This window comes from Agelaius tricolor, unplaced genomic scaffold (assembly GCF_023055355.1).
Source record: "Agelaius tricolor isolate 1412-34295 unplaced genomic scaffold, bAgeTri1.0.p SCAF_8, whole genome shotgun sequence".
Taxonomy (NCBI): domain Eukaryota; kingdom Metazoa; phylum Chordata; class Aves; order Passeriformes; family Icteridae; genus Agelaius; species Agelaius tricolor.
The window spans coordinates 3,474,618-3,502,523 of record NW_027269268.1 but is presented as its reverse complement, the minus strand read 5'-3'; the positions used below and the strand labels follow the sequence as shown (position 1 = coordinate 3,502,523).

Sequence of the window (27,906 nt, the reverse complement as noted above, 5' to 3'; positions counted from 1 at the left end):
GCAGTACTTGTGTGCCAGGACATGTTCTGGAGCCACAATTGATAAGCACAGAAAGCAGAAAGTAGGTAACAGATACTAGCTCAGATACTGAAATATATCACAGAAATGAAAATCACACAAAGGCTTGTGCTCTGCCATAGGCCATAATTCCTCACACACACCATTTGGTGGATTTGAGCTTTTAAGGAACAGAAAAGAAGCAGAGCTGAAACTGGCAGCAGCACACCTACTAAAGTCTATGTTTTTAAATATCACATCAAGAGCTGGAGCTTACCAAACACTGACCTTTGCCTGCATGGAGAGCAGCTTGCAGGTGTCACTGTTATTATCCTCATGAGGCACTGCTGGATGGGCAGGTCTGACCTAAGCATCTGCAGCACCTTTAGTCATGCCTCGTGGCTGTCACTGCCTACCCACACCCATGAAGTCACCCATTTAATATTACAGGACTTCATAGAGGTACACCCAGATTTTTACTGCCTGGAGCTACAAAATATCCTAGAGGGCAGACCCAGAGGGGATTGTCCTGTCCCAAAGAGCTACAGCAATACAGCTTGTCACTCCCACTAGAGCTCAGGCAGGAGTAAAATCACCACATCACACCCAGCCACCTTGCACAGCCCTTAAAAACTGTGACTTGGCCACAATCAAGGTTTTCAGATGTGCATTTTTCTTAAGTCCATAAAACATAATTTGTCCATTTTCTTTTTCTGTAGGTCATGCTATATATATGGATTTTTCTGTCTTCAAAATACAAAACCCTTGGTCTCCCTTATTTTGACAACTGCTATAAAGACCCTCCCAATTCCCACAAAACAACCACCCACCAATGCATTACAGGATCCTTTTATGCTCAGTCACTCCTTTGACCAGTTGAGGCCATGTGACTGTATCCCCTGGCTCCCTTTTCCCATTTACAATGACTTTTCTTCAATTTTTCCTTAAGGCAGGTGAGTCATGATACGGACTGTCTCCTATTTTTTATTTCTTTTAAAAATGTCTGTCCAGAGCTCCCCTCAATTGAGCAGTCACTTCCTAGAGTTCTGGGAATTCAGATCTTAATCCTGAACTGAAATTGTTACCATCCATTCCTGGAAGGGCAGACTCAGCTGCTACAGCTGGGACATCCTTCCAAAACAGCCTGTCATTTTTCCTGATACTTCCATTCAGATGAGGTATAAATATGCATTTTCAATGTGAAAGGTGTTACACATCAAAGCTTCTCCTGTACAGACAAGAGGACAGTTTGTCCCTGCAGCAAAACACGCTGAAATAAGCATCAGTAATCCTTAAATTTGTACCAATTAGTGCAATAAAAGGGTGAGAAACAGCTGTCTCTTGTTGTAGCTCTGCCTGAGCAGCAGGGGATCATAGGCTGGTGCCACTGGGCAATGGCAGCAGTGGCAGTGTGCCTGAGCAGCCCACGCTCCTGCCCTCACAGCCCCTGTGCTCTGTGGGCATTCTTCACATCTCTGCAGAGCACACAGCTCTGAGTGCTGCTGAGCACAAATCCTCCCACTGACGCCTCAGACTGCTGGGAAGCTGTGAAACTAGCCACATCTGACACCTGAAAATGTCCCTGTAGTGAATATTGGCAAGCAACAGCCCTGAAGCATTGGAAAAATTGTTCATGGAGACAACTATGTAATATGTGTGCATTAGAGATCTATACAGACAGTAGAGCAGATGACCCAGAAGCATCCATGGCACTTATTTATTAATTTGGTCTTGAAAACATGAGCCCAGAGGGCACTGGAGAAGAGAAAGTGCAAAGCAGAACAGATCAGGCTGACTCACTGAGGTCCTGCCCTGAGCTGGGTGTGTTGAGGGGACCACTGTGACTCCTCTCTGAGCAAGTTCATGCTCTGACACAGACACTCCTTGACTCAGCTCAGTCTTCTCACTGGAAATCACCCCGCAGACACTGCAGTTGCCTGCTCTGTGTCACTCCTGGCCTTCCATAATGCTGCTTTTCCCTTACAGTATCAAATAACCCCTTGAAGCATTTGCTGTTGAGCACATTTCACCAAGAATAAATTCATTTATATACTTACTGCATCAAATTGATATCCTTCTCCTAAGTGTCTGATTGTATGGATCACATTTTTCTTCTCATTCAGATATTCAAGGCCCAAATTAGGCTCCTGGAGCTTATGGTGGCATTTATATGTCCCCTCCAGGGCAGAGGCGGTGGCATTTCAGCAGCGTTGGAGGAAACAATAGAGTGTCTAATTTGAAGGGCCAAACCCTCTTTCATTCTTGGGTCACACATTTACCAAACTATGCTAGGCTTTATGGGAATTAAGGAGGCTAAACTTTCATTTGATTGCCGAGGACATCTGAATGTCCTTCTGGCATAGAGGGGCTTTGGAAAAACGAATCCAGATGAGAACGTGGTGGAGTATCAAACCACTATCTGATTTGGAGTACGAGCTCTGCCTGTGCCTGTGTAAGGCAATATAAACAAGTCAATAGCTGTTTGGGAGATGCTGAAATTCTGGAAAGATTCTTCCCTGTGCAGGTTTTTGGAGGGTGTGTCTTCTAATTTGGAATTTGATCCGTCTGAAACTGTCATTCTCAGCCCCATGGGCAAAACCTTGATCCTAGCCAGTACACATGTCCTTACAAGTGAAGAATCTGAACGCACTGGGAATGCAGTCTGCCTCTGAGTTGATGCTGCCCTAGCTTTTAAGAAGCACGCAGGAAACCACAGGATGCTGGCTGACAGAGCCCATCTCCAACAAGAGGATGGTCAGTCAGCTAAAAAGCTGCAGTGTCTGTAGGACTGTTACCTGGAAGCTGTACTCGCCCGGGTCTGTGCACAGTGCACAGGTTCTAACCAGTGCAGGAACGGACACAGTTTCAGGCATGAAATGTTATGCCCAAATTGTTGCAGAAACACGAACTGCATTGAGCAGTAAATGTCAGCGGTAGCTCCCAGGTGAGGGCAAAACCTTCTCGTACGTACACAGCTCGGGTGGCGTGAACTCGGTGCGCGTGACCGGGTCCAGCCAGGCAGGCGGATTTTGGCTCCGCCTTTGGACTGCCTGTACCACGGCGGGGCGCGGTGCCGTGCCTGGCCGCGGCCACGGGGGGGTGCTGCTCGCCCGCGGACCGCGCTGCGGGGGCACCGGGAGCAGGGCGTTCCCAGCGTGGATGGATACTTGGGGGTGCTGCTGGCCCGCGGATCGCATTGCGGAGCGGTCCCGTCATTCGTGCGGGATGAGCCTCGGAGTTCCCGGGAGCAGCGTGTTCCCAGCGTGGATGGACACGAGGGGGTGCTGCTCGCCCGCGGATCGCGCTGCGGAGCGGTCCCCCTGTGTCCGCTGAATGTGCCTTGGTGCTTCTGGGAGCAGCGTGTTCCGAGCGTGGATAGCGCTGGTACGAGGGGGTGCTGCTCACTCCCCTAACTCTCCGGGGCTCTGGACCGTTCCCGCTGTGCCCGCGGGATGAACCTCGGTGTTCCCGGGAGCAGCGTGTTCCGAGGATGGATACCACTGCCTCTCAGCTCTGTCGTACACCTCCTCGCTCAAACACACACGGGGACAACTTGCCTTCCCAACTAGCCCGCCCTAAGAAGCGCTGCTGTTACATTTTATTGTGCTGCGCTTTATGCAGTGACCCGCGGCAGAAGAGAGAAGGAAGGACGGACGTGCAGCTGCCCTCTGCACGCTGCGTGGCACATGCTGAACACCCACACCAGGTTTCCCTGCCAAGGGCTGCCCCTGTAGGCTCTGGGGCTGCAGGAGTGGATGTGGAACTTAAAAAAGGAATCCATCCTCAATGATACTGGGACATGAAAGATCCAGTTTTGGTTTCAAACTTGACAGTGGGTCAATTACAGGAAAGATAACTGGTCCTGGACAACACAGTACTACAGGCTCCTGCTTGGCTGAAGGTGTTAAAGAAGCACTTGAAAGAGAAATCCCAATATTCCTAGAAAAGCCAAATACTATTAAAGGAAAAAATCTGCACCAAAAGTGCTGAGTCCTGGACAAAACAAGAAATGGACATGGCCAGTGTAGCCTGTTCTGTCCTAAGGGTAAGATGCTGCTTCTGCCCTTGTGAACTGGAAAATATTCTTTCTTTTAGCTTGCAGATTTGTGAGTTCCTAGACAGGAAACAGTGTCTCCTCCCATTAAACACTGCAATCACATAAACAGGGATCCTGTCAACTGGATCTAAAATGTTTGAGATACAGGTATTGGGAGGTGTACCAGCATTGGGTCACCTGCAAGAAGTGTGGGAACTGCTTTTTATCTCAGCTGCTGCTCTGCCTGTCTGTTGGACACTGTTTGCATTGGCTGCTGAATGGCACCTCGTTAAATATTGTAAGCTTCTGACTAGTTATGACCCATCGGGATAACCTGACAATTTCTGGGTTCAGGCTGATGTGTCTGAAACTGACACAGCAAAATGTTACGACCACAAAACTCAAAACAGACTAACAACACAATGCAGCACTTGTCTTCAAGAGAAAAGGCCCACTTGGGCAGTCAGCAGCTTGCTATTTCCTGGGTGGTTTGTGTGTGCACGCAGGGACTTGCTGCTGCAGGTTACTTCCAGGGTAGCTTCAGAAATTAATCTGCTTCTCATAAAATAAAACATGAGTATCTCTTTGTCATCGTTTCTGAAAGTCATGTGGGCATCAGTTTGTTCTATTTCTGGAAAACGCAATCCTCAAGAACACAATTCAAGTCCATGTTTGGACACTGTTGGAGAAGAACCCGAAAATATATAAGAAAGCTTTTAAATATGCAGTTCAAAGCCTTTACAAGATGCAACTATTTAATTTTGGGTGTTTTTATACGTCTCATGCATTTCACTGACAACCCTTCTGGTGGTTATCAATGTGCCCTGCTATTGTGTTGTACCTTGTTCAAAAATAAAAGCCAGACCAAAAATGTATGGGAAAACATTTAATCTCATTGTGTGTGATGTCAGGAGGAACTACTTCTTCATTCTTTTTTTGCTAGAGCAGAAAAAGCAATTTCCCAGGGTAAGAATGTGCAGTAGCTATTAATAGTAAAGAGCTGCAGCTACGTAACACCTCTCATCTGGGAACATGAAGAAATTTAGTCTAAAACTTCTCCATTAGTGACTGAAGTATTATTATTAAAAACCTAAAAAATAGTGAAATCCATGGACAAGGATTTTTCCAAACACTGACATGACTTTGAGTAACCCAGATTCAAATACACCTGGTTTACAAAAAGAAGAGAAGGCTCACTCTGAAAATCACCCCACATACAGGCTTTCAGAAAAACCAAAAGCATTTTCAGCCAACAACTGGACCAGGAAGCACACTAGGTAATTTCTGCCACCACTGCCAAGGGACAGAAGATCCAGCCTAAAGCAAGCACATGTGATTTAAAGTTATTCAGTTTCTCACTGAGCAAGGAACCTCACATAGGAAAGTAGTAGAGGCCGGTTTCCATTGAGGCATGTATTCAAGACAATTTAAAAAAATAAAAATCAGAGATATGTGTCTGAAACTCAGCTGCCATTTAAAGATGGAAGGCCAGGAGATCCAGAAAAGGGGTTTCTGGTGTGCTGTAACTTGAAAGAAAACTTCTGTATTTTACCTTTGCTGTTTTAGAAATGATTAAGATTTGAGTTTTATTTCTGGTCAGAGGACTTAGGAAAAAATCAGGCATGCAGAAAGGTCACAGAAGGTATCACAAGCTGAAGCTTGTATGCAGTCTGTAGCTGAAGGAAGTTGAAGGACAAAAGTCCATTGAGTTTTTTCTTCCTTCAGTGTTTCCAGCTAAACCCTTTCATGACCCGTCAAACTCCTCTAGCAATTTACCTTCATAGTCCTGGTACCTCTCCATGCATCCCCTTTTGCCCACAGGCCCAGAGGCTCATTTAAGCTTGGGCTTTGGCAATTTTCCTGCTTTTGAACTTTGTTGGAGTAGTGCTGGTGCTGGGCCCAGCCTCAGCTTCGAGTTTTCCTGGCCGTGGTGGCACTGATCGGGTGCCTGCCCTGTCACTTGGGTTTCTGGCTTCACCTGGGACTGGCCTCATTGCCCTGAACTTTGCTGCTGATGTGGGCTCTTGGTTGGACCCAGAACTGCTGAGATCTCCTTGCTCAGGCTCTGTGGGAAGGAGCAGGGCCAGTGAGGTGCCTGCCCAGCCTGCTGGGTTTGGGTGCTTGGCCCCTGGTGCCTTAGGGAGCTGCTGGTCCCTCCTGGGCCCCAATATCCACCTGCCAGAACTTGCCCACTTACTGCAAACCTGAGCACTGGTAGTATTTTCTGGGTGCTCTCTCACTGAAGGTGTAAAATCAATTGAAAATAAATGTGGAAACATTTAAGTATTGTGATTCATGTAAGAGCAGGGGAGACAACACATAAAGATGCTTTCAAGTGGATGCTCTGAGTTCAGTTCTGCTGCAAGTAGCAACTTTCTCAGTTGGTACCCTGCAATAGCATCCCCTTCGTACTGGTGTCTGGCCATCTAATGCTTCATCCTGGACCTTTTGAAGTGAAATATAAAATGATCAGATGCTTATTATATTCACCTCTTTCACACCTTCTGAAACAGAGCCATTAAACCTTTGAAGACAAAGAGTGGTGAAGGATGCCCACAAGAAAGGAATGCCTTACATGCTAACAGGAAGTCTTGGCATTGTTTTTTATTTCAGGGATCTTGTTAATGCATGTGAGATGGGAGGAAAATTATCAGATTACAGAAGAGGAAAGTGGGACAGGGAAATCACCTCAGTTACTTCAGTGGGGTGAATAAGACCCTTGCAATCCCCAACAATGTGTTAGGACAAATAATGCAGAAGAGAAGAGAAATAAATCATGCAAATCCTTCATTAAAGGGTTGATACACGTGTCAGCTACAAGCAGGAAGTTCAGCTTTCAGGTGGTGTCTGTAACAGGCACTACTAGGAAAACAAAATGGGCTGCGTTGAAACCAGTGTGTCACTGGTGGCTGAATTTCCTGGCTCTGAGGTGTGGAACGAAATGATAATCCACCTCAAATCCTTTATCCTGTGATAGTTTATTTGTTTATGAAACATGTTGAGGGTGAAATATATTGCTTGAGTCCTTCCCAAAGGATTATAAGGCAGATCTGTCCCAGAAAAAAAGAAAGCAAGACGCTATATTTCTGAGTCACAGATTTACATGATTTCTTTTCAAAGGGTTAAAGTGCCTGAAACATTAAAGATAAGATTATGTACCCATGATTTGTATTGTTTCACACAAAACATACAGAATAAAGTTGATGTTTCTTTCAGAGGTGTTCTAAGTCCATACTTCCAAGTATGCTTGGTAACTCCCATCCCTACTTTTGAAAGAAAGAAAGCCCAGTATCACTTACATTGTCTGAGGTCTGTACCACTTGTGTTTGAGAATTGTGCCAATTCCTTATCCATGTGATCCATGGCAATCCTCTACTCCTGTTTTTTAAGATGCATATATATGTATATAAATATTAAAATACTAATCATGAAATTCTCAAGGCCACTAACTTTTCTCCATACTGTATATTTTAGTGTTTCTTTTTCTGAACCTCTAGAAATTATTCTGAAAGCCTCAGCAACTCAAACTCATCTCCTGGTAGACAGGCACCTTCAATCTGTGCAGCCATGTAATTGTGTTGAGGAGAAGTCAGGCACAAAGAAATAAAACTTTGATCTTCAGCAGTAATTAATTTGCTCTGGCAGTACCTTTGAGGATGACAGTCTCATCTTTGATGAGGACTTGGCAAATCCTGGCTTAATCAACTATCCCAGAGTCACAAACCTCTGCTCCAAAGCCAAGAGCTGCACTGAAATCTCTGCAGTTCCAGGTTAACACTTTAGGAACGCAGTTGTCTTTTCTCTGAATCTATCCATCTTCCAAATCATGTGCATGCAATAAATATAATTTACTTGCTGAATTTGTCTTGGATAGTCCTTATAATTTTCTTTCACAACAGAGTTGCCTAAAGCTGAAAATTCCTAATGGGTCCATGGAGTACATTACATTGCAAGGACTGCATCCACTGCAGTGTCCTTTCACAGGTGCACTTGGAAAGCAAAATATTGAAGTTCTCTTGATTATTGCTTTCCCAGATACCCAAAGACTTCAACTGTAATTAAAAATGTGAAAATCAGGCCATTTATTCAATGGTACAGCTTTAAACGTGAAAGGCCAGCACCTGTTAACTTGCCTGAGCTAAGTTAGCCTCACATTCCACACATCCAGAAAACAGACACATCACAAAGTGATTTCATATCCTTGGCTTGAGCCTTAGGGAAAATTCCTGCTCCCAGCAGGATGGTGCCCTACTCTCCTGAGAGCGAGACCACCACACCTCTTCCAAAATGGCACTGTCCTCGTGTGTGTGCCACCAGGGCAGAGGTGACGCCGCACACAGGGCTCCCACGATGACACTGCAGTACCAGGACATTGCAACATGATGTGGGGAGGATTTGATTGTCTTGCTGGAACTCATTACCAAGTTCCTGCCTCCAAGAACAGGAATGACATGAAAATGGCCTTTGGATGTCCCAGCAATGAATCACTTTGAAATGGGTGATGCCTGTCTCAGAGGTCTGAGGATGAGGCCCTGAAAACCAGCAAAGGTGCAATGTAGTGGCCTTTTGCAATTCCCCTGGGCAACAACTGCTCCTGTGCCTCCAGCCTGCTTGTTCTCCCTCTGTCCCATCACAGTCACATGCAGCACCATGCTCCAGCTGCAGTGCTCCAGCTGGGATAGAAGATGTGCACTGCAAGTCATCCCAATATGGTCTGACTGCTTCCTGAACAGCACTGAGTGCTCCATACCCTCACTGGCTGCTGCTGAGGCTCAGGGATCCAGCATACTGTGAGAGATATCCAGCACTTCTTTAATTTACACCCACTGCTCCTAGCAGGAAGAGCAAACGTGACCCAACTTGTCATGAAATGAAGTGACCTATATGTTAGTAAGGCTAGTTCTGTGATAAAAATGGCACTATGCCTTGAAGTTCCACTGTGGTGTATAATTTAAATTTATGGTGCCTTGGTTCATAAGGGCTGTAGAGCCATTGTCACTAATCCTTCAGGTATTTTCTCCCAGCTAATGCAGTGTCTAGTGTCTCTGGCGCTTCATGCAATGGATCACAGTAAATAATTTTCCAGGCTGTGCTGTTACACTGAGACACACAGTTTTGAGGAAGCCACTCAGATGTTTTTATTTCTTTTCCAGTCCTGGCCTCTTCTTTCCACCTTTGCAGTGCAGCTTTTGCACCACCTTCTCAGTTATTTCACCACCGGTGTCCTAGAGTCAGATTATAAAATGGACCTCCTCAAAAGAAAAAGAATCACACTAAAAGAAAAATGACCAGCCCTGAAATGAAGGAAAACTGTCTACAATGACAAGCACCCCAGAAATCTCAGCACTTCCTATTCCCAGGTCTCAAAGTCAGTTCCAAAAGTCCTCCACTGAAAATCCACTGTGACTGCATATTAAGGAGAACCACTATTCCTTTCTGGATTAATCTGTTGAAAACATAGTAAAACAGCACAATAGATGTAGATTGGGAGCTATCTTTGATTCAGAGAAGAAATAAAGACAAGCAAATAAAGGAGGACTCCAAGGAGCTCTCAATGTGTAACATAATTTCCCTTAATGCTCTGCTTAAAGAATAAAACATGATTTTTGGTATCTTCAGAAGGGAGGCAATTAGTTGTCTGAACTTCTGCCACTTGGCTTATGTTTCCTACTGTCAAAAAATCACATAAGTACTCAAAAAATGTGTTTAAAAATCAAATTGCTTTGCTCTTATGCCTTCTGCCCCAAACACATGCTTTTCATCTGCAATTTCTTTTGGTAAATGATTACCATTATGTTTGGCATTTCCTTTTGGAATAGGCTGTGAAAAGGATAGGACATGCAGTGGCTTATAAAGGATTGCAAGGATTACTTTCAGAGTGCTCTGGGATGAGTTCAGACCATGACACACAACTTTGTAAACAGGGATCACAAAACACCCAATCAAGAAAGTGCATGATAAAAAATTTTACTGTGACAAAGAGCATTTGATAGGACCTGACTGTCCATCATGGCAAGATTGTTTACACCAGAGCAACAAAGAATAGAGCAGCTTTTTCATTTTGAGTGTGCATTTCAGGGTTTTGAAGGTCAATAAATGGAGTCTATCTTGAAAGTGGACAACATAAACATTAATGAGGCTGCACAAATACTTCAGAACTAATTTTCTGCTTCCTGTCCAATTCTGTACCTTGAAACTGAAGCTTTATTACTTGAAGTTTATAATAAGGAGGACTGCAAGCTGAAGTGTGATCTGTAGCTATTTCCCATACCTCTATAATGTACTTCAGGAACTTGTGCGAAAGGTGAACAGTGACGTTCAAGCCAACAAGTGAACATCCTGCTCATCTTGCAACATAAGCTGGAAGGAAATTGTTTTCAAACTTTAGTTAAGTAACTGTTCTTTGATCAAAACCACTGTCACATAGCTCTCACTAAAGTGCAAACCAAATCCTGATGTACCAATAATTATGCACCACCATTGCTACAGGCCTGGTAATTGCTGTTTATGACCCTATTGCCTGAAAACTCTTTGTGTCCCAGCTGTAGGACCTTCCTAGGCCTGCTGTGCTCATGCAGGCTTTTGTCACTTGTCACACTCCACATGCAATCAGCAACCAAGGTGCACCCACCTATTGTTACAAGAGTAACAATAAAGCTCCTGTGCAGTAGGAGAAGAGTTGGAGCCACTGTGTCAATGTGCTGTGAGAGTCTTAGTGGATTTGGTGGGACAGAACTTGGCCAAATGGCTCAAGTAGAACAGTAAAACTAGAATACATGGGGATAACCTTTTCAGGAGAGAATCTTTAAAACCTTACATAAGCCAAAAAGTAGATGAAGCATGAAGTCTAACCAAGAAGAACTGCTCCTAGGTGTTATGAATTTCATATTTACTCTCTGACAGTCTGTGAGAAAATCTTCTGGAGGACATCTTACCAGCCAAGGAGTTTCTGTCCTCTAAAGTTGCTGAAATAATGGGGGTTTTTCAGGAGATACGGAAACATCCTCTGAAGAATATGTGTGATTGGTGGCAAGAACCTTATGAAAGGCTGCCAGCTGGCATGCAGTCACACATGCCACTTCAGAAATGAAAATGATAAAACAGTGGCTGGCATCAAAGCCCATAATGACTCCTAGCAGTTTCCAAGCACTCTGGTGATTATTGCACTTCAGAGGAATGGGGAAGGGATATGGTTTTCTGTGGGTGATTAAACATTCGGCTTCGTGCCCTGTGCTCATAATGGATAGTTTCCTGATTAATTGTGCTGGGATTGGATACCTCAGCTGGTTGGACCTAACAAACAGGTATTGTCAGACCTCTGGGAAAAAGGTGCTGGGGAAAATCAAACTGCCTGCTGCGGGTTTATATCCGTGATCTACATTAGATATTCATTTGTCTGAGTTTGGTATCAACCACTGATGTTCTGTGTCATACAGCAATGCAGGTCTTCATGCTAAATAAAAGTGGGTCAATTCCTGACTTCTAATCACATTCCTTCATCTAAGGAAATTAACTCTGTGCTGAAAGTAGGAGAAACAGTGGCATACAAGAGTAATTTCCACATTTCATTGAATCCAAATGACAAATACTTTTCCTCAAAGGAAGAGGAGGATATGCCTTTAGAGAGGGTAGGGTGGTAATAGGAGAAGGAGAGTAGAACTTTTCCAAGTTCAGAACACACCTTAGGAATTGCTAAAGGTATAAACGCACTTAGAGTTCTAACTGTGACTGTCCAAGCCAGCTGAGATCTTGGCTGATGGTGGTTTGGTAAACATCAGGTCCAGGGACATGAGTAATACATACAGAGAAAGGATCTTCCTCTGAGGAAGAAGATTGATCTGGGTGGGAAGTGATTACAAATCACTACTTCAAAATGTCCAGTCACTTTCTTCTGAAGAGTTAAAGATTAGCTTCATCCTTTTCTCCCAAAGCACCAGGGTGAATTGCAAGTGCACTAGGAAGTTAGCGTGCAGAGGAGATATGATTCAGTGTATAAATACCAAGAGAGTTAGGCAGAGATTTACACTCCTGAACAATGGTATTTTAAATGTTAAGTTCACAAAATCCAAGATACCCGTATAGTGTTGCTTTCCAAAAGTGCTGTAATTCTTTAGGCAAGCTACAGAGGCTTAAAACAATATGAATTCTGTCTTTGTACCACTGGGCCTTTAAAAATTTAGAGAGCTACTGGTGAGTGCTTGGAAAAATCCAAGGTGCAAGTTCCCAAACTCTCCCTGTCACACAAGTATTCTGGTTTGCTGTTACATATCTGTGAGGAATGGGAGAGGGCAAACAGGTCATACCTGAAGCATTTGTTTGACCAGCTGCTAACTCATGATCAGTGTTACAAAATTCACTGGAGTTAAAGGAAGTTCTCTATGGCAGGAATTCCCAACAAATCAATATAATGTAAATTATTCCCTTTCCATTTCACATGGGAATGAAACAACATGAAATGAAGGAAAGAAGAGGAAAATCCAGTGACAAGAAAAATCAGTTTGATTTCCCTATAAATTGTTACCTTCCAGCACAGTGTTCCCAAGCAGGGAAAGTAGATGCTGGAATTTGAGGCCAATGCACCCTCTTTGTCTCCTCATAGCTGTTGTGCATTGCACCATCTCAGTGCCTCTGAGTTCAGGACCTTGTTCTCTTTGGATCTACATCCAGTGCTGAGGTGTGACTCCATTGATTTTAATTTATTCCTGATTTACACCAGTAGGGGGGTGATTAGAACTGCAATGCCCATGGAATGTTCCATAGGGTTGCTAATTTTTCTTCACTTAAATTCTTGAAAAGATGATATCTTTGGAAAAGCTGTCATTATTTTATCCTTCCCTCCCAAGCAGGTAAACCCCAGAACACAGGCTTCTAGATTTGGGACAGCTGAGGCGATAGAGGCTGCCAAAGAGGAGGCTGGGGGGTAAGGAAGGGAGCATAAGCAAGTGCTACTCCCAAAGATCTTCTCCAGTCCTTTCCCTATTCTCAACTACTCTTCCTGCTCAGTCCTGGAAGTCTTGGCTTTGTCACACTAAATAAAATATTTTTCTGAGTAACTCTTTTGTTCATGCATTGTAATAGGTTTTCAGTTACATATGATGATTAATGAAAAAAGGTATCTATCTAATAGGAAAGACAATACATGGTAATACCATGTATTGCAATACTGCAATACTGGAAAGTCCCTGAGTAATCCTACTGCAATTAGTTTTTTCCTTAAAAATGCAATTAATGCAATTAAAATGGTCTCTTCTGTTCTTTGAAAAAGTTGCTGAGTAGCCTGAATACCCTGACAGTGTTTCAGGCAGCATCCTGTCCATTTCTTCTTTATCTTTTTTTTTTCCCCCAATACTACTTCCCCTTCTGGAGATGATTTCATTTCCTGTGCAGTTACTACATACATGGGGAAAACCCAGGAATACACAAAGACAGATATTTTCCATCAAACTTGATCAGTAAATGGCTTCTGTTGTATTGTGAATCTGCCAAAGGGCACAGAAAGGAAGAACTGCAATTCTGGAGTCCTTCAAAGTGCTAAAAAATGTGAATCAAGTTCTGAGTCAACCACAAATATTCTGCTGGAAGCTCAGGGAGTGCTGAAGCAAGGCTCAGCATCTCCATTAGTGAATTTCAGATGTGCAGCTGCAAGCGTGGAGTATTAAATGCACAGCACCAGGACCTAGAAGAGCCAGCAGGATGAACACTGGCAAATCAAGCTGGCTGACAGAAAATTCAGGAGAGAGAGAGAGAAGTGCTCACAATGACTTTCGATGTGTGATATGATTGTGTATTCCTGGAGTAGCTGCTTGTGCAGCAGGGACATCCACGTTCCGTGTGCTCTCGAGACAGAGCTCCAAGGTGCCTCACCTGCCTCTGAACCAGAGATCTCATCAGCAGGGCAGGTGGAAAAAACCATTCACCAGCTGAGATGTTGCAACTGTGCTTCTCTGCAGCAAGAATCATGGGCTGCACGGAAAATACAGGAATAGGGATCATCATCTCCTGTGCTCTGAGGAAATAATGCTGTGGTCCAGCAGAGCTCTGCCTCTCATCCTTGTTCTCAGAAGACTGTGCAATTTTATGACTAATTAATACTCCTTCCTTAAACCACTTGCATAGTGACCTTTGTAACACCTGCCCAGTGCAGGACTGATTTGGCAAAGACCCTTCACTCCATACCCAGCACTTCTAGAAGTAAACAATTGCTATTTCCATTTTTTAAAAATGAAGGTAAATATCAAACAGAAGCAGTTTCAGGAAGTGGGGAGGCAGCCACACAAATTTCAGTGAGCCTCTTCTGAGATGGAGGGCTCAGCAAAACAAGTTGGGCTTGCAGAATTGCACATTAACTAAACAAAAGAGAATTAATATTTTTGCACAGGACTGATCAGACATTGCAGAAGCTCATAGAAGACAGACAATAAAAGTGAATCTCATGGTTACATTTCTAATTAGCCCTTTATTCTATATTTTTCATGTAAAAGTCATTCAGTGAGAAAGCTGGCAAACTTAAAATCTTGTGGAGTTTGCTGATATCTAATTAAGGAATAGTAGTGGGGAAAGACATAGAGTTATGGCATTTGTAACTATAATTAATTCTTTGTTTGGCCCTCTCAAGTCTATCAAGGAAAGGTTCACAGTAGAGACTATCTCACTGCTAAAACACAGATAAAACTAAAGATCCCAAATGCCAGGGAAAAACCCACAAAGATGTTGAAGTATTTTCCTATTGCAGATCAAAAATATGAAGAGATTTTGCTTACAGGGTCACAGTAGCATAAGAAATTAAGAGGAAGAGTTTGCCTAAAGGAAATGTAAAGCAAAAGAGGACTACCCTTTCCTGTGGAACCTAACATCCTTTCAAAAAACCCCATCAGGTCACAGGGACTGACTCAGCTGCTCAGCAATTTTAAAATCATCTTTTACATGTTTGGATGTAAAATTCCAGGCATGAGGCAGAATTACTAAAGATAGTAGCGAACAGTCATTAAGGGAAACGAGGACAGGGCACTGCAAGGATCCCCCCCAGGGGAAAGAAATTCCTCACTGTTTATGTGGGCATAAGGAAATGTAAATTTCCTGGGCATTTGAGTCATAGAAGGGCAGAGGCACACAGAAAATTATCTGAGAACTGCAGTATTTTCACTTGGGTACCTCAGCCTCTCTCTGGCCCTTTGTTTTCTATAGTATAACTGATGTGGAAGCCTTGATTAGTGGAATTACTGAATCCTATGCCTACTGTAGCACCTCCAGGTTGATCTGAACTAACCCTACATGTACCAGTTTGCCATGTGATTTGGACAGGGACTGTTGAACCACATACCAGTGTCAGAAGTCGACACAGGACAGCCTGTGTGTCATATACTGCTGATAAGCATCAGTACTCAGAAATCTTATCACTTGGTAGCTGTTAAGGCACTCTCCTGCCAAGAAAGTGGAAGCTTCTCAATAACTGTATTCATGACCCTTATGACAAAAAGGTGTTTATACAGCTGGAGGACATCAGATATCATTTATGACACTCATATTTAAGGCTTAGCAATGGCTCTCTTCAGTCAGAGTGTGTGTGAACTAGATTCCAGCAGCTCTTAATTCACCCACCTCACGTCTCCAAAACAAGATCCTTATAAATCAATTGGAACAGCAGCCGCTTTCTTTGGCCCAAATCACACAGTTTACAATAAAACATGTGACCTTTTCATTCAGAGTTCACCTCTTCTGACTTCTCTCTGTAATCACAGGAGATATTTTATCTTTGTGGACTGTAAGTTTTTGCAGGCCACTCCTGAGCACTCTGCTCCCTACATCATAGCTTACAAGTAAGAAGAACAGCCTCCAGTGCTCAGTTGTCCCACTGCTCCATATCAAGATTTTTTATGCTGTAATCATGATGTTGTCTCTGATAGACGTAAAACACCTAAGCCCTTTCTTTATATTTGAGTAAAATGCACAGACCCACAAACATCTGCTCTGTCTGCACCAAGAAAGCAGAAATGGCATTTCCTTAAAACCAAACAGGCAGAAGGTTTTTCACAAAGAGGACAAAGGATAAAAGCTTCATTGCATATAGAGTCCAGAAAGAATATCTTCTTACTTGGAATACAGAAAATAATTTGTGAAATTAAAGAGGAATAACAGTTTGTTGGAAATATTTGGGAAAAAAATCCACACTCCTTAGGCCCTGCAATTCATCCTTCCATTTTCTCCTTGTATGCAGGCTAGAAGACTTTTCCATTGATGCTCTAGTTTGCATTTCTGTAAACAGCTTGCTCTGCATGGAAATGGATTGTGAGGGGAAAATAAAAAGTCCAGAGATAGGAAAAAATGATCCAGTCTGTTGGACAGGACAACACTTGATAAAAAGAGGTTAACCTCTTTTTAAGGTTAAAAAGGGGGTTTTTTGTAAGGTTTAAAAAGAGGTTAACCTGGAGACATGATAAAGCCTACAGAAGCTAGTGGAAATCAAGGATAAGGATCAATATCTACTTCTTGTAATCCCGTAAAAGAATCAGGAGGCAGCAAATGAAACCAGAATCAGACTGCTAGGGATAAGTCTCAAAGACACTTAGTCTTTTCTTACACATTCCTAGACACCTGCTGATTGCCATGGTAGAAAAGGACAATCCCCAGGCAGACCTCAGGTCAGACAAGCAAGGGCTGTGATGAGGGGTTTTTCTGTTTATCTCTTAGCTAATCCAGCTGTATTTGCTGCATGCTGTAAAGTGACAGGGAAACCAGGTGCTTAATTCCATAACTTCTGGAATAGCTACTGTTCAGATCATGTGCTCTAAGGCAATTTATAAACTACAGACAGTGATAGATATGATGATAGGAACTGGAATTCAGTCTGGCATATGTAAATCTCTGAGACCTCCATGATCAGTCAGAGAAAAATAACCTGCATTCATTCATATTTGGCCCTATGTCTTGTTCCTTTGACTTCTCCATTACCTGGCAGAGGAACAATAATGAGAGTTCTTAATGTTTAACCCAAATAAGGCCTAGTTGTATTTGTATTTGTCTGTACTGTTGAAAGAAATGGTTGAACACCTCTGACATTGTCAGAATAATCCTTCTTCATGATCCCATCTTCAGTTTTCTTTATTTCCATCATAATCAGAAGAAATCTTCTCACTTTATTTCAGAAGCAGAATCCTCCAGCAGCTTTTAGAATTTTCCTTTGCCCAAATTCAAAGCAGCAAATAACTAAGAAGTTTCTGCTTCAGAAGAAGAAGTCATCCTCAAAAAACAAAATCCACCTTAGGTTAGACAAAGGAATTCATTGTATCATATTTACATATTCTGTGTGTTCTCAATAGTTCTACAGAGTCTCAGTGGTACTATTGCTTATTTCAGTGAAACTAGATTTGAATTCATCAAAAGAATACTGTAAATATTTCTGGTAAAGTTATCTCAGCATATAAAACAGTTTTTAAAATGTACATGAATATAAGGACATGGAGAGCTAGTATCTATAATTTCTAGAATTATTGGCTCCTGCTTCTGTCATATCTTACAACAGAAAAAAATAAATTGAAAAAATAAAATTGAAGTCCAAAGACACAGAGATAGAAAATCACAGAGCAAATGCCTTTGAGCTGTGGTAGAAAGTCACAAGGAGGACACAAGTACACATAAAAATTATTCCAAGAAATTACAAACTCTCTACAGACTCCACACAGGTCACTGCAGGGCGATTCTACATGTCTTTACTTCATAAAGTGCTTTCTATGAGTGAGAAGCAGCTTTGTGGTCACCAAGGGAAAGGGGCTTACCCACTCACCTGTGACTCAGAGCTCAGCAGCATCTCGCAGGTTCGGAGTTTCCCGGGTATGACCCCCCGTGATGCTGGAGTGCCCCGGCTGGCCAGGCAGGATATAAACACAGCCTGCCCCGGAGCACAGGCACTTGTCAGCTGGGATCTCCCAGAGCTCACTCCACCACACAACCAGGCCCAGGCCACACCAGGAAGACACTCTCTTACATCATGATTGGCAAGACTGTGGCTTCTGTGCTGATCCTGCTCCTGATCTCAGCACTTGGAACACAAGGTAAAGAAACTTTTCCTCGAGCTCTGCTGACTAATGGCCAGAGCAAATGCTGGTGGGGAGACACTGTGCTGTCCTACCAGTGCAGCAAAGGGCTCTCCCAGTGCTGTCAGCAAAAACCCCCATCTTGTGCTTCCTGTGAAAATACTGAACCACTCCACTGCTTTTGTTTTCCAGGTGAGGCGATGCCACGCTCGGCCATTGAACTCCGGTGCCAGTGCATAAGCACCCATTCCAAGTTCATCCATCCCAAGTTCATCCAAAACGTGAACCTCACCCCCAGCGGACCTCACTGCAAAAATGTTGAAGTCATGTGAGTGTTTTGCAAAACCTTCCTGATTACTTAACAAGAAGGAAGCAGATTTTGCTCTTGATAGCGTGCAAGTGTTCTGTGAGCAGTGTGAGCAGCCCGTAGAAGCAGCTGCTCAGAAAACAGGACAGCAACATTCCCTGCTCCTACAGATGATGTGCTATGTGTTGGGAACTGAGTGTTGTTTTGCCAATCTCTACTTGTTGAACACATGCAATATTTTGACCTAAATTCTCAGTCATCAGGCAGCAAATAACTTTCTAAAACTCTGAATTCCACTGGCTTGTGAAAATGCATGGAGCCATGCTGAGCAAGAGATAAAAAACATTCTTTTTAAGGGCTAGGTCAAAAAAATGATCACACTTCTGCTCAAGTCAATGATAAAAACTACCATTAGCATACAAATTGTTCCAGTTACTTTCCAGAACTTTTTCTGTAAGTAACCAAGTTCCTATGGACTGGTAGTTCCTCTGGACTGGGCAGTACAATTTCTGAATCAAGATGGAAAGATTTAACTCTTCAGTGAAAGACTGATACCAAGCCAGTTTGGGGAAAAAAGCAGTTTTGAAGAGAGGGAGAGTCCTGCAGATGGCTTAATGCACCAAATAGATATGAGAAGATACTAAACCAGTGAAAATGATCCCTTTATCTTAGGCTATAGCCTCGGTTTATACAGCCTAAAGTGGAACATGTCAGTGTATGCGTAGAATGATGTTATTATGAGAGAAAGGAGACATTGCCTTGGATTTCACTGAACAGCCCTTTTCCCTTCCTTTCTTCCCTGTTGCAGAGCTACCCTGAAAAATGGCAGAGAAGTGTGCCTGGAGCCCAGTGCTCCCTGGGTGAAGCTGATCATCAAGGCAATTCTGGACAAGTGAGTAATTTCTCCTCAATAAGCACAGCTTATTGAAAACCGGTATTTTAATTGAACTACCAAACACAGACGGGTGTGAAGAGCTCCAAAATTGTCTCCTCAGGCAGTTATTACCTTTGTATTCACTAATTGTGACAAACACTGTGATTGCTTTGAGCCTTAATTACAGCATTAGCTATTGAAGCCTTACTGTGCCACACATCTCTGGGAAGGTTACCTTCCTCTCCCTTAAGGCAGAAGCATTTTGGAAACCTCCAGCGCAAGTGCTCAGACAATCTGAGCATTAACTGACTGGTTTTCTCCTGCTTGCAGTGGCAGAAAGCAGCAATCAGTTTTTCAAACTACTGGCACATAGATAAGTGGGGGGAAAAACAGGCTCCAGTTGTCAAGTGAAGTATCAAATGATGGAAATGCACTGCTGTTGAATCATTTTGGGAATGTTATGATGTACCAGTGTCCATTGGGTTCTGTCACAGCTTTTCAGGGTCTTGGGTACAGAAGCAGAGAGTGGTAGATTTCAGCTGACACCAGCAAATCTTACCTGTTGTATGGTTGATTTTTAATAGCTTCCTTTTCCATCTTCTTTCTTTCTAGGGCCGACACCAAACCTGAGACAGAGTCCTAAAACAAAGAAGAAAAATGTCCTGACTTCTCCAGCAAGGCAAAAATAGCGAAGACACTCACCCAGCTTCTGACAGTTCTCCTCCTCCTGCCTCCTACATTCACAATGTCACATCATTTAGAATATGGATTTGCTGGTTTGTAGTTAGTTGACAACAATACTTTTAGTCTTTTAAACTGGTCTCATTATGCAGGAAAGAAACCACTGCCACCTCAACAAGAAGGCAGGAGAAATGGCTTGTGAAGGAATATGGAGATGATTCTGGAATAATTTTTGATAAACACAGCTGGAACAGTGCAGTGCATGCCCAGTGGAACTTCCACTAAATGATTCATTCCCTTTGTGCTAACAGTTTAGGAAAAGACCAGCAACAATTTCTCCCCAGCAAAGCATGGACAAGTAACTTCAACTGCACCTGGGTCACTGGCACTCACAGTGGGGTACTGGCTGAAGAGGGGAGCTTCCACAATTAACACATCAAAATTCTTGTACATCGGGTTTTGTGTCATAATTTTCAAGATATTATTCATTGTGAGTGAGTGTTGTGAAGGTAAAAACATATTTTAATGCCATCTTTTGGCTAGAAAAAAAATTATTTATTTATAGAACAATATTTATTTATTTATTTATTTATTGAAGATTTTTATGTTTACCTACCTAATAAATACTTGTTGAAATGTTTTCCCTTCAATATTGTTTGTTATTAATTTCCTTGTTGGAACAGAGAACTGAAAAAAAGAGGAAGCCTTTTCTCTCAGTTTGTATCACATAAGGGGTTCCAAGAAGGGCAAGGGGAGGATCTGATTTGTGGGAGCCAGCAAATTGAAACAGCATACTGCTGCCTCTGTAAAGTGTAGATAATGAGAGGAATTATGAAAGTTATCTACTGTCTTCCTCTTTCCTGTCAGTGTTTTCAGAAGTCTGGACAATAAAATTCCCAGATAGTAATGACCACATACTGGTTAGTCACAGAAATCACAAGGCCATAGCAGTGTGGTGCTCTGACAGCACCTGAGAACATGGCAGTGAACAAGGGGTTTCATTAGCTTAAAGAAACAGGGAAATCTGATAAACATTAAGGAAGTCACTGAGCATCCTCCCTAACTCCTGTTAGGAGGGAGGACTACATCAGGGGAAATCCTAAGAAACAGAGCTCCAATTATATCGCCTTATATCTACCTGTAACAGAGCAATTTACAGATGAATGTTGAAATTCAAGCAGCAAACACTTGTGAAGTGGGAAAGCTGAGCAAATATTTTGATCAAACCAAAAGGTTTGGTCTTTTCCAACAAGGAGCCACTCCATATTCTGCACAATCATCTCATGTTTGCTCATGGTGCAAGACATAAAAGGAGTTTTTGGCAGTGTTTGAGCAAGTTCTTGTGCAAGAGGACAACTATTCTGACCACATTTTCCTCCCTGTCCCCATATTTGCCCCTGTCCCACTGCACAGCATTGTACAGGTTGCTAGTCCTCAGAATGCGAAGGAGTCAAGGTTTCTCAAAGAGACAGGTTTTGCTCAGACTTGTCTTACAAGTCTAAGCCTTCCTGTAAATAATCCTGAGGGATTTTTATAACATATCTCCTTTCAGAGATGTAATTTGGAGATAAGGATGTTGCAAGTATCAGACAAGAATGGGGAGAGGTTGGGAAAGACCACTTGATCTGCACAGCCGTAAAAATCTGGGTGTATCCTAAAGGACTGACATCACTTTTAGTGTAATACAGATAGGCATAACCTCTGACACCAGCAAAATCCCAGTCAGGTTACTGGGAGCTGAACCACAGCTGAGAAAGGGCTTTTCTCATCAGTTCTTCTGTCCAAAATGTCAGCAATGGCTGCACTTGTAGGACCCTGGGCAGAGCATCTGAACCTTCCTCCGTAGGCTCATTGGTACCTCAAGGGTAAAAATTCCAACATATCACATCTCTGTTCTGTGTGCAGTCACAGAATACCTTCCTTAGAAGGACAACAAGCACTCTCATGCTTCCAAAAATGTGTTTTTGTGCTCTTGGAGACTGCTAAGTGAAGCACTGTGGCTCTTCTGACTTGGTGTCAACCTTCACCAGACTGGGCTGCTCTTCCTTGTCTGTAGAAGTCACTTATGACATGTGTTTATCTGCTGTCTTAAACACCTGTGATTATTCTAAATGCATGAGGTTAGAAAGAAAAACAAGCAACTTCCTAAGTGTTTATTTTAACCAAGTATCCTTACAGCCCTTACTGCCAGATACTTTCTCCTTTCATATTATGAACAGATTAAAGTTTCAGAGGAGCTTAAGTGACTTTGGTGATGATGCCTCAGTCATTTTAAGCTCATCATTTCCTGCTTAATGACTAGAGAGACTTCTCAGTACAGAATAAAGCATCTAAATCCCTTTAGCCAAACTGAAAAAGACAAAATCCTTTCAGAGAGCAGGAGAAACTAGTTGAGTCTTGTCTTCATAAAACACTGACCAAATAACTTCAACCAATTCATATCAAAATATAGTGTGCAAGATTGGGATGAAAAGTTCTTGTAATTATGCTGGATAAATGTTTGTGCACAAGGCACTTCAGCATGATGCAAAGAGCTGAACAGAAGTTCTATATGCACAGAGGAGGGAAAAAGTCTCTTTATTTTGGCTCGGAGAGATGTCTGGTAATGTTGTATTGATTTCCAAGTGCAAGCTTAGCGTTGTTAGCTAATGCCAGTACTCCATGAAGAAGTGCAAACAGAAAGTGATGGATAACAAGAACAATTTAAAGAATAATTGAAAATATACAGCAGCAAAAGGCAGGAAAGTTTGAAGTGCCACTGAATGGACTGTACAGAGGTTTGGGTTTCTTATGCAACGCTCTCCTGTGTTAGGAAACCTGCATGTGCAGATCCCACCTCTCAGCACTCAGGCTGCTGGGAGTGCACCTTTCAGGTATAAAACCTGATGGGAAACAGCACCAGAGCAGGACCTCTGTCAAGAAGAAAATCTGCACAGCAATGGATGGCAAATCTGTTGCTGTCACTTTGGTTCTCTACTTGGTCTCAATGGCAGGGTCAGAAGGTAAGAAAATTATTTATTAAAAATCATGTAAGCAATTAATCAGTATACACATGCAAATGCAAGTGGGCTTATGCTATGTCCATGATGACTTTTTGCAAGAGAAGCGCATCCTCAGTAAACTGTCATTCAGAAGTAAAAAGGATCATTTGTACCTGTTAGGATGCTGTGGATGTTTCCAGGAGTAAAATATGCTTCTGTCTGCAAATGAATTTATTCCTATGCCACAATATATATGCTTCTCTCTAGATTTTAATAAGTGCTTGAATTAAAATAGGACCTTTTTCCCTAAATATGTCAATAAAGATCTTTTACAAATGACAATTTTATCCTTTTTGCAATTTTATTCTTAGTAGGCAGGTTGATGACAGAGCAAGAATTATCCTATTTGCAAGAAAGAATAAGGAATATCTTATTTTTATCTGCCATGATGAGATGATCATGGCAGAACCTTAGCAATCCAAGTTTAAATTCAAATGCACCTGCACATCAACAGCTCTGAAAATGCAGCTGCTGTGTTGTGCAGATGCAATTACTTTTATCTTAGCATGCAGCAAATCTGAGTATCTGAGAAACAAGAATGAGGCTACAGGAGAGAATGCAGTTTGCTTTACGGGGAGGCAAATAAAAACACTATTCATGTACCCAGAGATAACAGAATTTTGTTCCACAGGTAAGGCCCTGGAGAACACAGATGAAAGAGGCTCCCAATGCCAGTGCGTAAGCACTCATTCCAAGTTCATCCCTCCCAGGACTATTCAGGATGTGAGATTAAGCCAAAGAGGACCTCACTGCAAACATGTGGAAATCATGTGAGCACTTTTCCTCAACAGCACCTTGCTTCCTACAGGAGGAACCAACCCAGCATTTCTCATCCTTTTTACTCAAGTACTTTGAGTGGCAGGATGTTTCCCTAGCAAGCCTCAGAGACATCAAGTATCAGGAATGAGGCCTTATGTCCAAAGGAATAAGTTATTTCCCAGCCAGTGTTACAAGCAGCTTCCAGACAGTATTTTAATTCTCTTTCTGTCATCTTACTTATGAACAACATCAGAGGGCAGAATCAGATTCCCACAACACAGAGCACAATTAATAACTTAGACATTGAAGAATCAATCAAAGATACAAGCTTGATCCTCTTGACATGAATTAAAACTCTGCATGTGGCAAAGTTTGAAAGGCCCCAAGTTATTCCTTGTGTCAGAGTTTCACATGGAGCATTTCCCTGTTTGAGGAGTGAGGAATTTGGATTATACTCCATGTGGGTACAAAACAAAAGCTACAGTAAGCTTCATTTAATACCACTCTTGGAGCTATTTACAGGAACCAGGGCAGTGCAGTCAGTAAACAGAAAGGCTCTGTCAGGCTTTTATGCTTTCACTATGGTTTCTTAAGCAAATAATGGTTATACAATTATACCCTCTGTGCAGCACTGCATGGCATCCTGTTCCACCTCACTGGGCATTGGTAATTTAAGCCAGGCTTGGTTAAAAGAAATACTTTTAAAGATAATTAAGTTCCCAAAAGATCTGCTAAAGAGTGGCCAGATAGAAAACTGAAACCAAATAGAAAATTCATTAGGTTCATCATAAGATTGTAGCATAAACACCTGTACTGACATCATTCATAAGGACCCCCAAACACATGAGACAAAACCAAACAAGTCCTTCATCTAGTGGCTAAGAGAAATTTGCAGCCATTAGCAGAATTGTGAGGGACACACCTGGCCCTAACTCCTGTGCTCCTTTCCTGGCAGAGCTACGCTGAGAGATGGCAGGGAAGTGTGCGTGGAGCCCGCTGCGCCCTGGATCCGGCTCGCTGTAAAGACTCTGCTGGCCAGGTGAGCTGTTCCCTTTCCTGGAACACCTGCACCTAAAAGCTAATTTTAGAAGGCTACTTAAATTCTTGGCATGCAAATGTTCACCCTCTTCAGGCATAGGTAATTCTTTCTATCAGTTCTCTCTAAAGCAATATTTCTACATGCCTGAGGAGTGAAACAGTTTCCTTTGGTATCTTCCTGGTGTGTTAAACAACGCAAAAGGCCATGGCTATGGTGCCCCTAAACCTCTGCTGACAGACAGCACATTTTGTGTGTTCGACACCTCCAAAAATCAAGATCTCAAAAACTCACTTCCTCTTTCTGGGTATAATTCAGACAGGCAGCTGGCATTTCCAAGATCTTTCACTGCTGAAGACAGGGACAATCAAATCCCTACTTTGCACACAGGCAGATGAAAGTTCTTTCTGTGGGAGCAGTTCATGCATGAACAGTTTTGGTTTTGGTTTTCTTTTCTTTGCACAAATGTCCATTGGTTGGTACAGTAAAAATAAGTAATTAATGATTGGTGAGCACTTACTGCTCTCCCTTAGCTTGTATTAATAGTAATTGTTTATTTCTGAATTTACTTTATACTTAATCTAATTACAGGGCCAGGGACAATGTTGAGTCACCAGTCAAAGAAAAGTCAAGGAAGAATAAACCTTGGATTTCTGCAAGGATATGAAATGAGAAAACATTGCTGTTGAGAATGCCATAATTTCTGATGAGAATGCCCCCTCTGCTACATCACTACAGTTGATTATTTTTCTTTCCCTGAGATGGTTGCTGATTCATGCTATTTTCTTTGCTGTTGCTCTCTCTTAACTTCTGTCTGTGATAGATCAAGAAGCTCAAGGTTAATGAAAGTGTTTAAGTGTTGTAAGGATGAGAAAAAGCAAGATGAAGTTAGTTACCCCTAAATGGCCTGACTGAAACAGAAAGAGAATGGATACAATTAGCAAACACATGAATAAACACATAATAAAGAAGCATCTGTGTAGCTTTGAAGGAAGTCATCTCTCACACACTTGTTGCAGTTGTTTGAAGATGAAAACAAGACAGTATGGACAGATGTGGCAGGTTTCACAGGCAGAGCCAAACTGCCTTTCTGAAATGCTTTCACAGCCCTCACTAAACATTGGAAATAATGAGGCAAAGAACATGTCTTGGAAATGGATAAGTAACAGGTGAATACATGGAGATGAAGGGCAGAATGAAAAGATCAATTTATCAATTTTCATTGATGAAGGGACATCACCCATGGATTCTTACACCACCTTGTGTGAGGTCCTGCTAGGTTTGGCCATCCCACACAGGATCTGGGAAGGTCATTTGCCATGAGCTGAAGTACTCTGGTGATGCTAAATGATGATGTGAAAACAAGGCTTATCTATGAAGAACTGCAGAAGGACCTTGGAAGAGCCACTGATTATGCAACAAACTACTAGGTGAAATTCCCTGCAGGAAGTAGCCAAAGTGATTGACACAGGAAAAAAATTAGAGCTCCTACAGAAGTAAAACATTCTAGGCTGACCTTCAGCACACAGGAGAGAGATCTCAGGGTGATGCTGGGTGCACAATAGGAATACTAGATCAGGAATGAAGAGTGTTTGTAAGTGACAAAATGGGATTTGACTGGGTGTAAGGAAGGTGCAAGCAAGCATGGGCTGATACCTGAAATACCTCCTGTCTCATCAACAGTTCCAAGTCACTGTAAGCCTCGGGGTAAAGACTGGGAGCTCAGGGCTTTCAGAAGGGAGCAGCTAAAAATAGAGACACTACCTCACCCTTGTTACTTCTGTTTGTTGTGCTGCAGTTTCCACTCACAGACACGAAGATGCAGGCAGAAAGACACACATACACGTATATACCAAGAGAAGTTTAGAAGTCATCTTTCCAAAGAAAAAAACCACATTATTTACTTCAATATAACAAAAAATATTAGGTCAATATTTTTCTCTCCTGTTAGTTCACAGATTAGTCTGAGTTGGAAGGGACCCAGAGGATCATCAAGTCAACTCTTAAGTGAAAGTCCAATATGGGGATTGAACCTGTGACCTTGGCATTATGAGCACCATGTTCTGTCTGACATCCTAACAGACCACATTTTTTGTTATATAAAAGGATTTTGCAGCTTACATATTTATTCTGTGTTGTTTTTCCAGGGTCATGGTGAATGGTTATATGGCTTAACACTACTGTTGATATGTCAATTCCCATTGATTTATTGTTAATTTCTTTCTACAGTCAAAAAGATGTTTTGTCTTAGTGACTTGATTCACACTGTTTATGGCTGACCATATAAATCTGATTTCTGAGGTAGAAAGCGCTGAAGTGCAGATTCTAGCAGCATTGATCAGACTAGGCACACATGGTGAGAGTGATGGAGGACTCAAAAATGCCATGAGTGCCCTGTGGGGGTCAGTTTTGTGATCCCCAGGGTGGGCAGTGGGGTTTGGAGTTTGACCCCCAGCAGGCCCCTCGTGGAAGCAGCTCAGGACTCAGATGTGAATCCATGAGCTGACTGAACACCTCCACTGTTCCTTCCTGCAGCTGCACCACCAGGCTTTGGTGAGCAGCAAGGTTTTACCTGTCCATCAACCTGAGATCCATTGGATCATCAAATTTACATATTACAGCTTTTACACCAAACATATCTCAGTTATAAGAGTGAGAGATGAGGGTGTGATGTGTGTTATGGCCACTGACCGCCTCTAATTTAATCAAAAGTTCCTGGCACAAACTTCTTCAAACTCACCATGTGTTTCCTCCTGCCACTTCCAGGTCCTACTTGCATAGTCAGAAAATGCCTCTGGCCCAGCTGATGAGAGGCAGATGCAAGATAAGCAATAAATGCAGCCTTATAGGGCAGGTAAAGCCCAAGTGCTGGTGCCTAACAATTCTCTAGGTGGACTTAGTATCTCTTCTGTTCATAGCACATAGATAAATTTTATTTGTAGTAGGTATATTTGTTAATATTTTCTAGTATTTTATGTTAACACTGCAGGTGATACTAATGCATCCTTTTCTTGTATTACTTTACACCTTATATTAATATTTTCAATGCATTTTCATGTTGAGTTAGAGCAAATGAAGCATTTCATGGAATCCACAACAAATTTTTTAGTGGAAGCTACAATACAGAATTGAATCTTTTCAAGCA

The 27,906-nt window shown here is 42.4% G+C and overlaps 2 protein-coding genes across 2 annotated transcripts; both read left to right on the top strand.

Annotated features, from left to right (window-relative positions):
- The first annotated feature begins 17,861 nt into the window (after positions 1-17,861).
- On the top strand, positions 17,862-19,887 carry LOC139592591 (interleukin-8-like). The gene is made up of 4 exons (XM_071432688.1): positions 17,862-18,081; positions 18,256-18,391; positions 19,179-19,262; positions 19,857-19,887. Exons 1-4 carry the CDS (start codon positions 18,018-18,020, stop codon positions 19,885-19,887), a joined length of 315 nt encoding a protein of 104 aa, XP_071288789.1. The 5' UTR covers positions 17,862-18,017.
- A 2,976-nt stretch (positions 19,888-22,863) lies between these two features.
- LOC139592590 (interleukin-8-like) lies at positions 22,864-25,619 on the top strand. The gene is made up of 4 exons (XM_071432687.1): positions 22,864-22,927; positions 23,598-23,736; positions 24,681-24,764; positions 25,353-25,619. Exons 1-4 carry the CDS (start codon positions 22,864-22,866, stop codon positions 25,426-25,428), a joined length of 363 nt encoding a protein of 120 aa, XP_071288788.1. The 3' UTR covers positions 25,429-25,619.
- Positions 25,620-27,906: the final 2,287 nt, after the last annotated feature.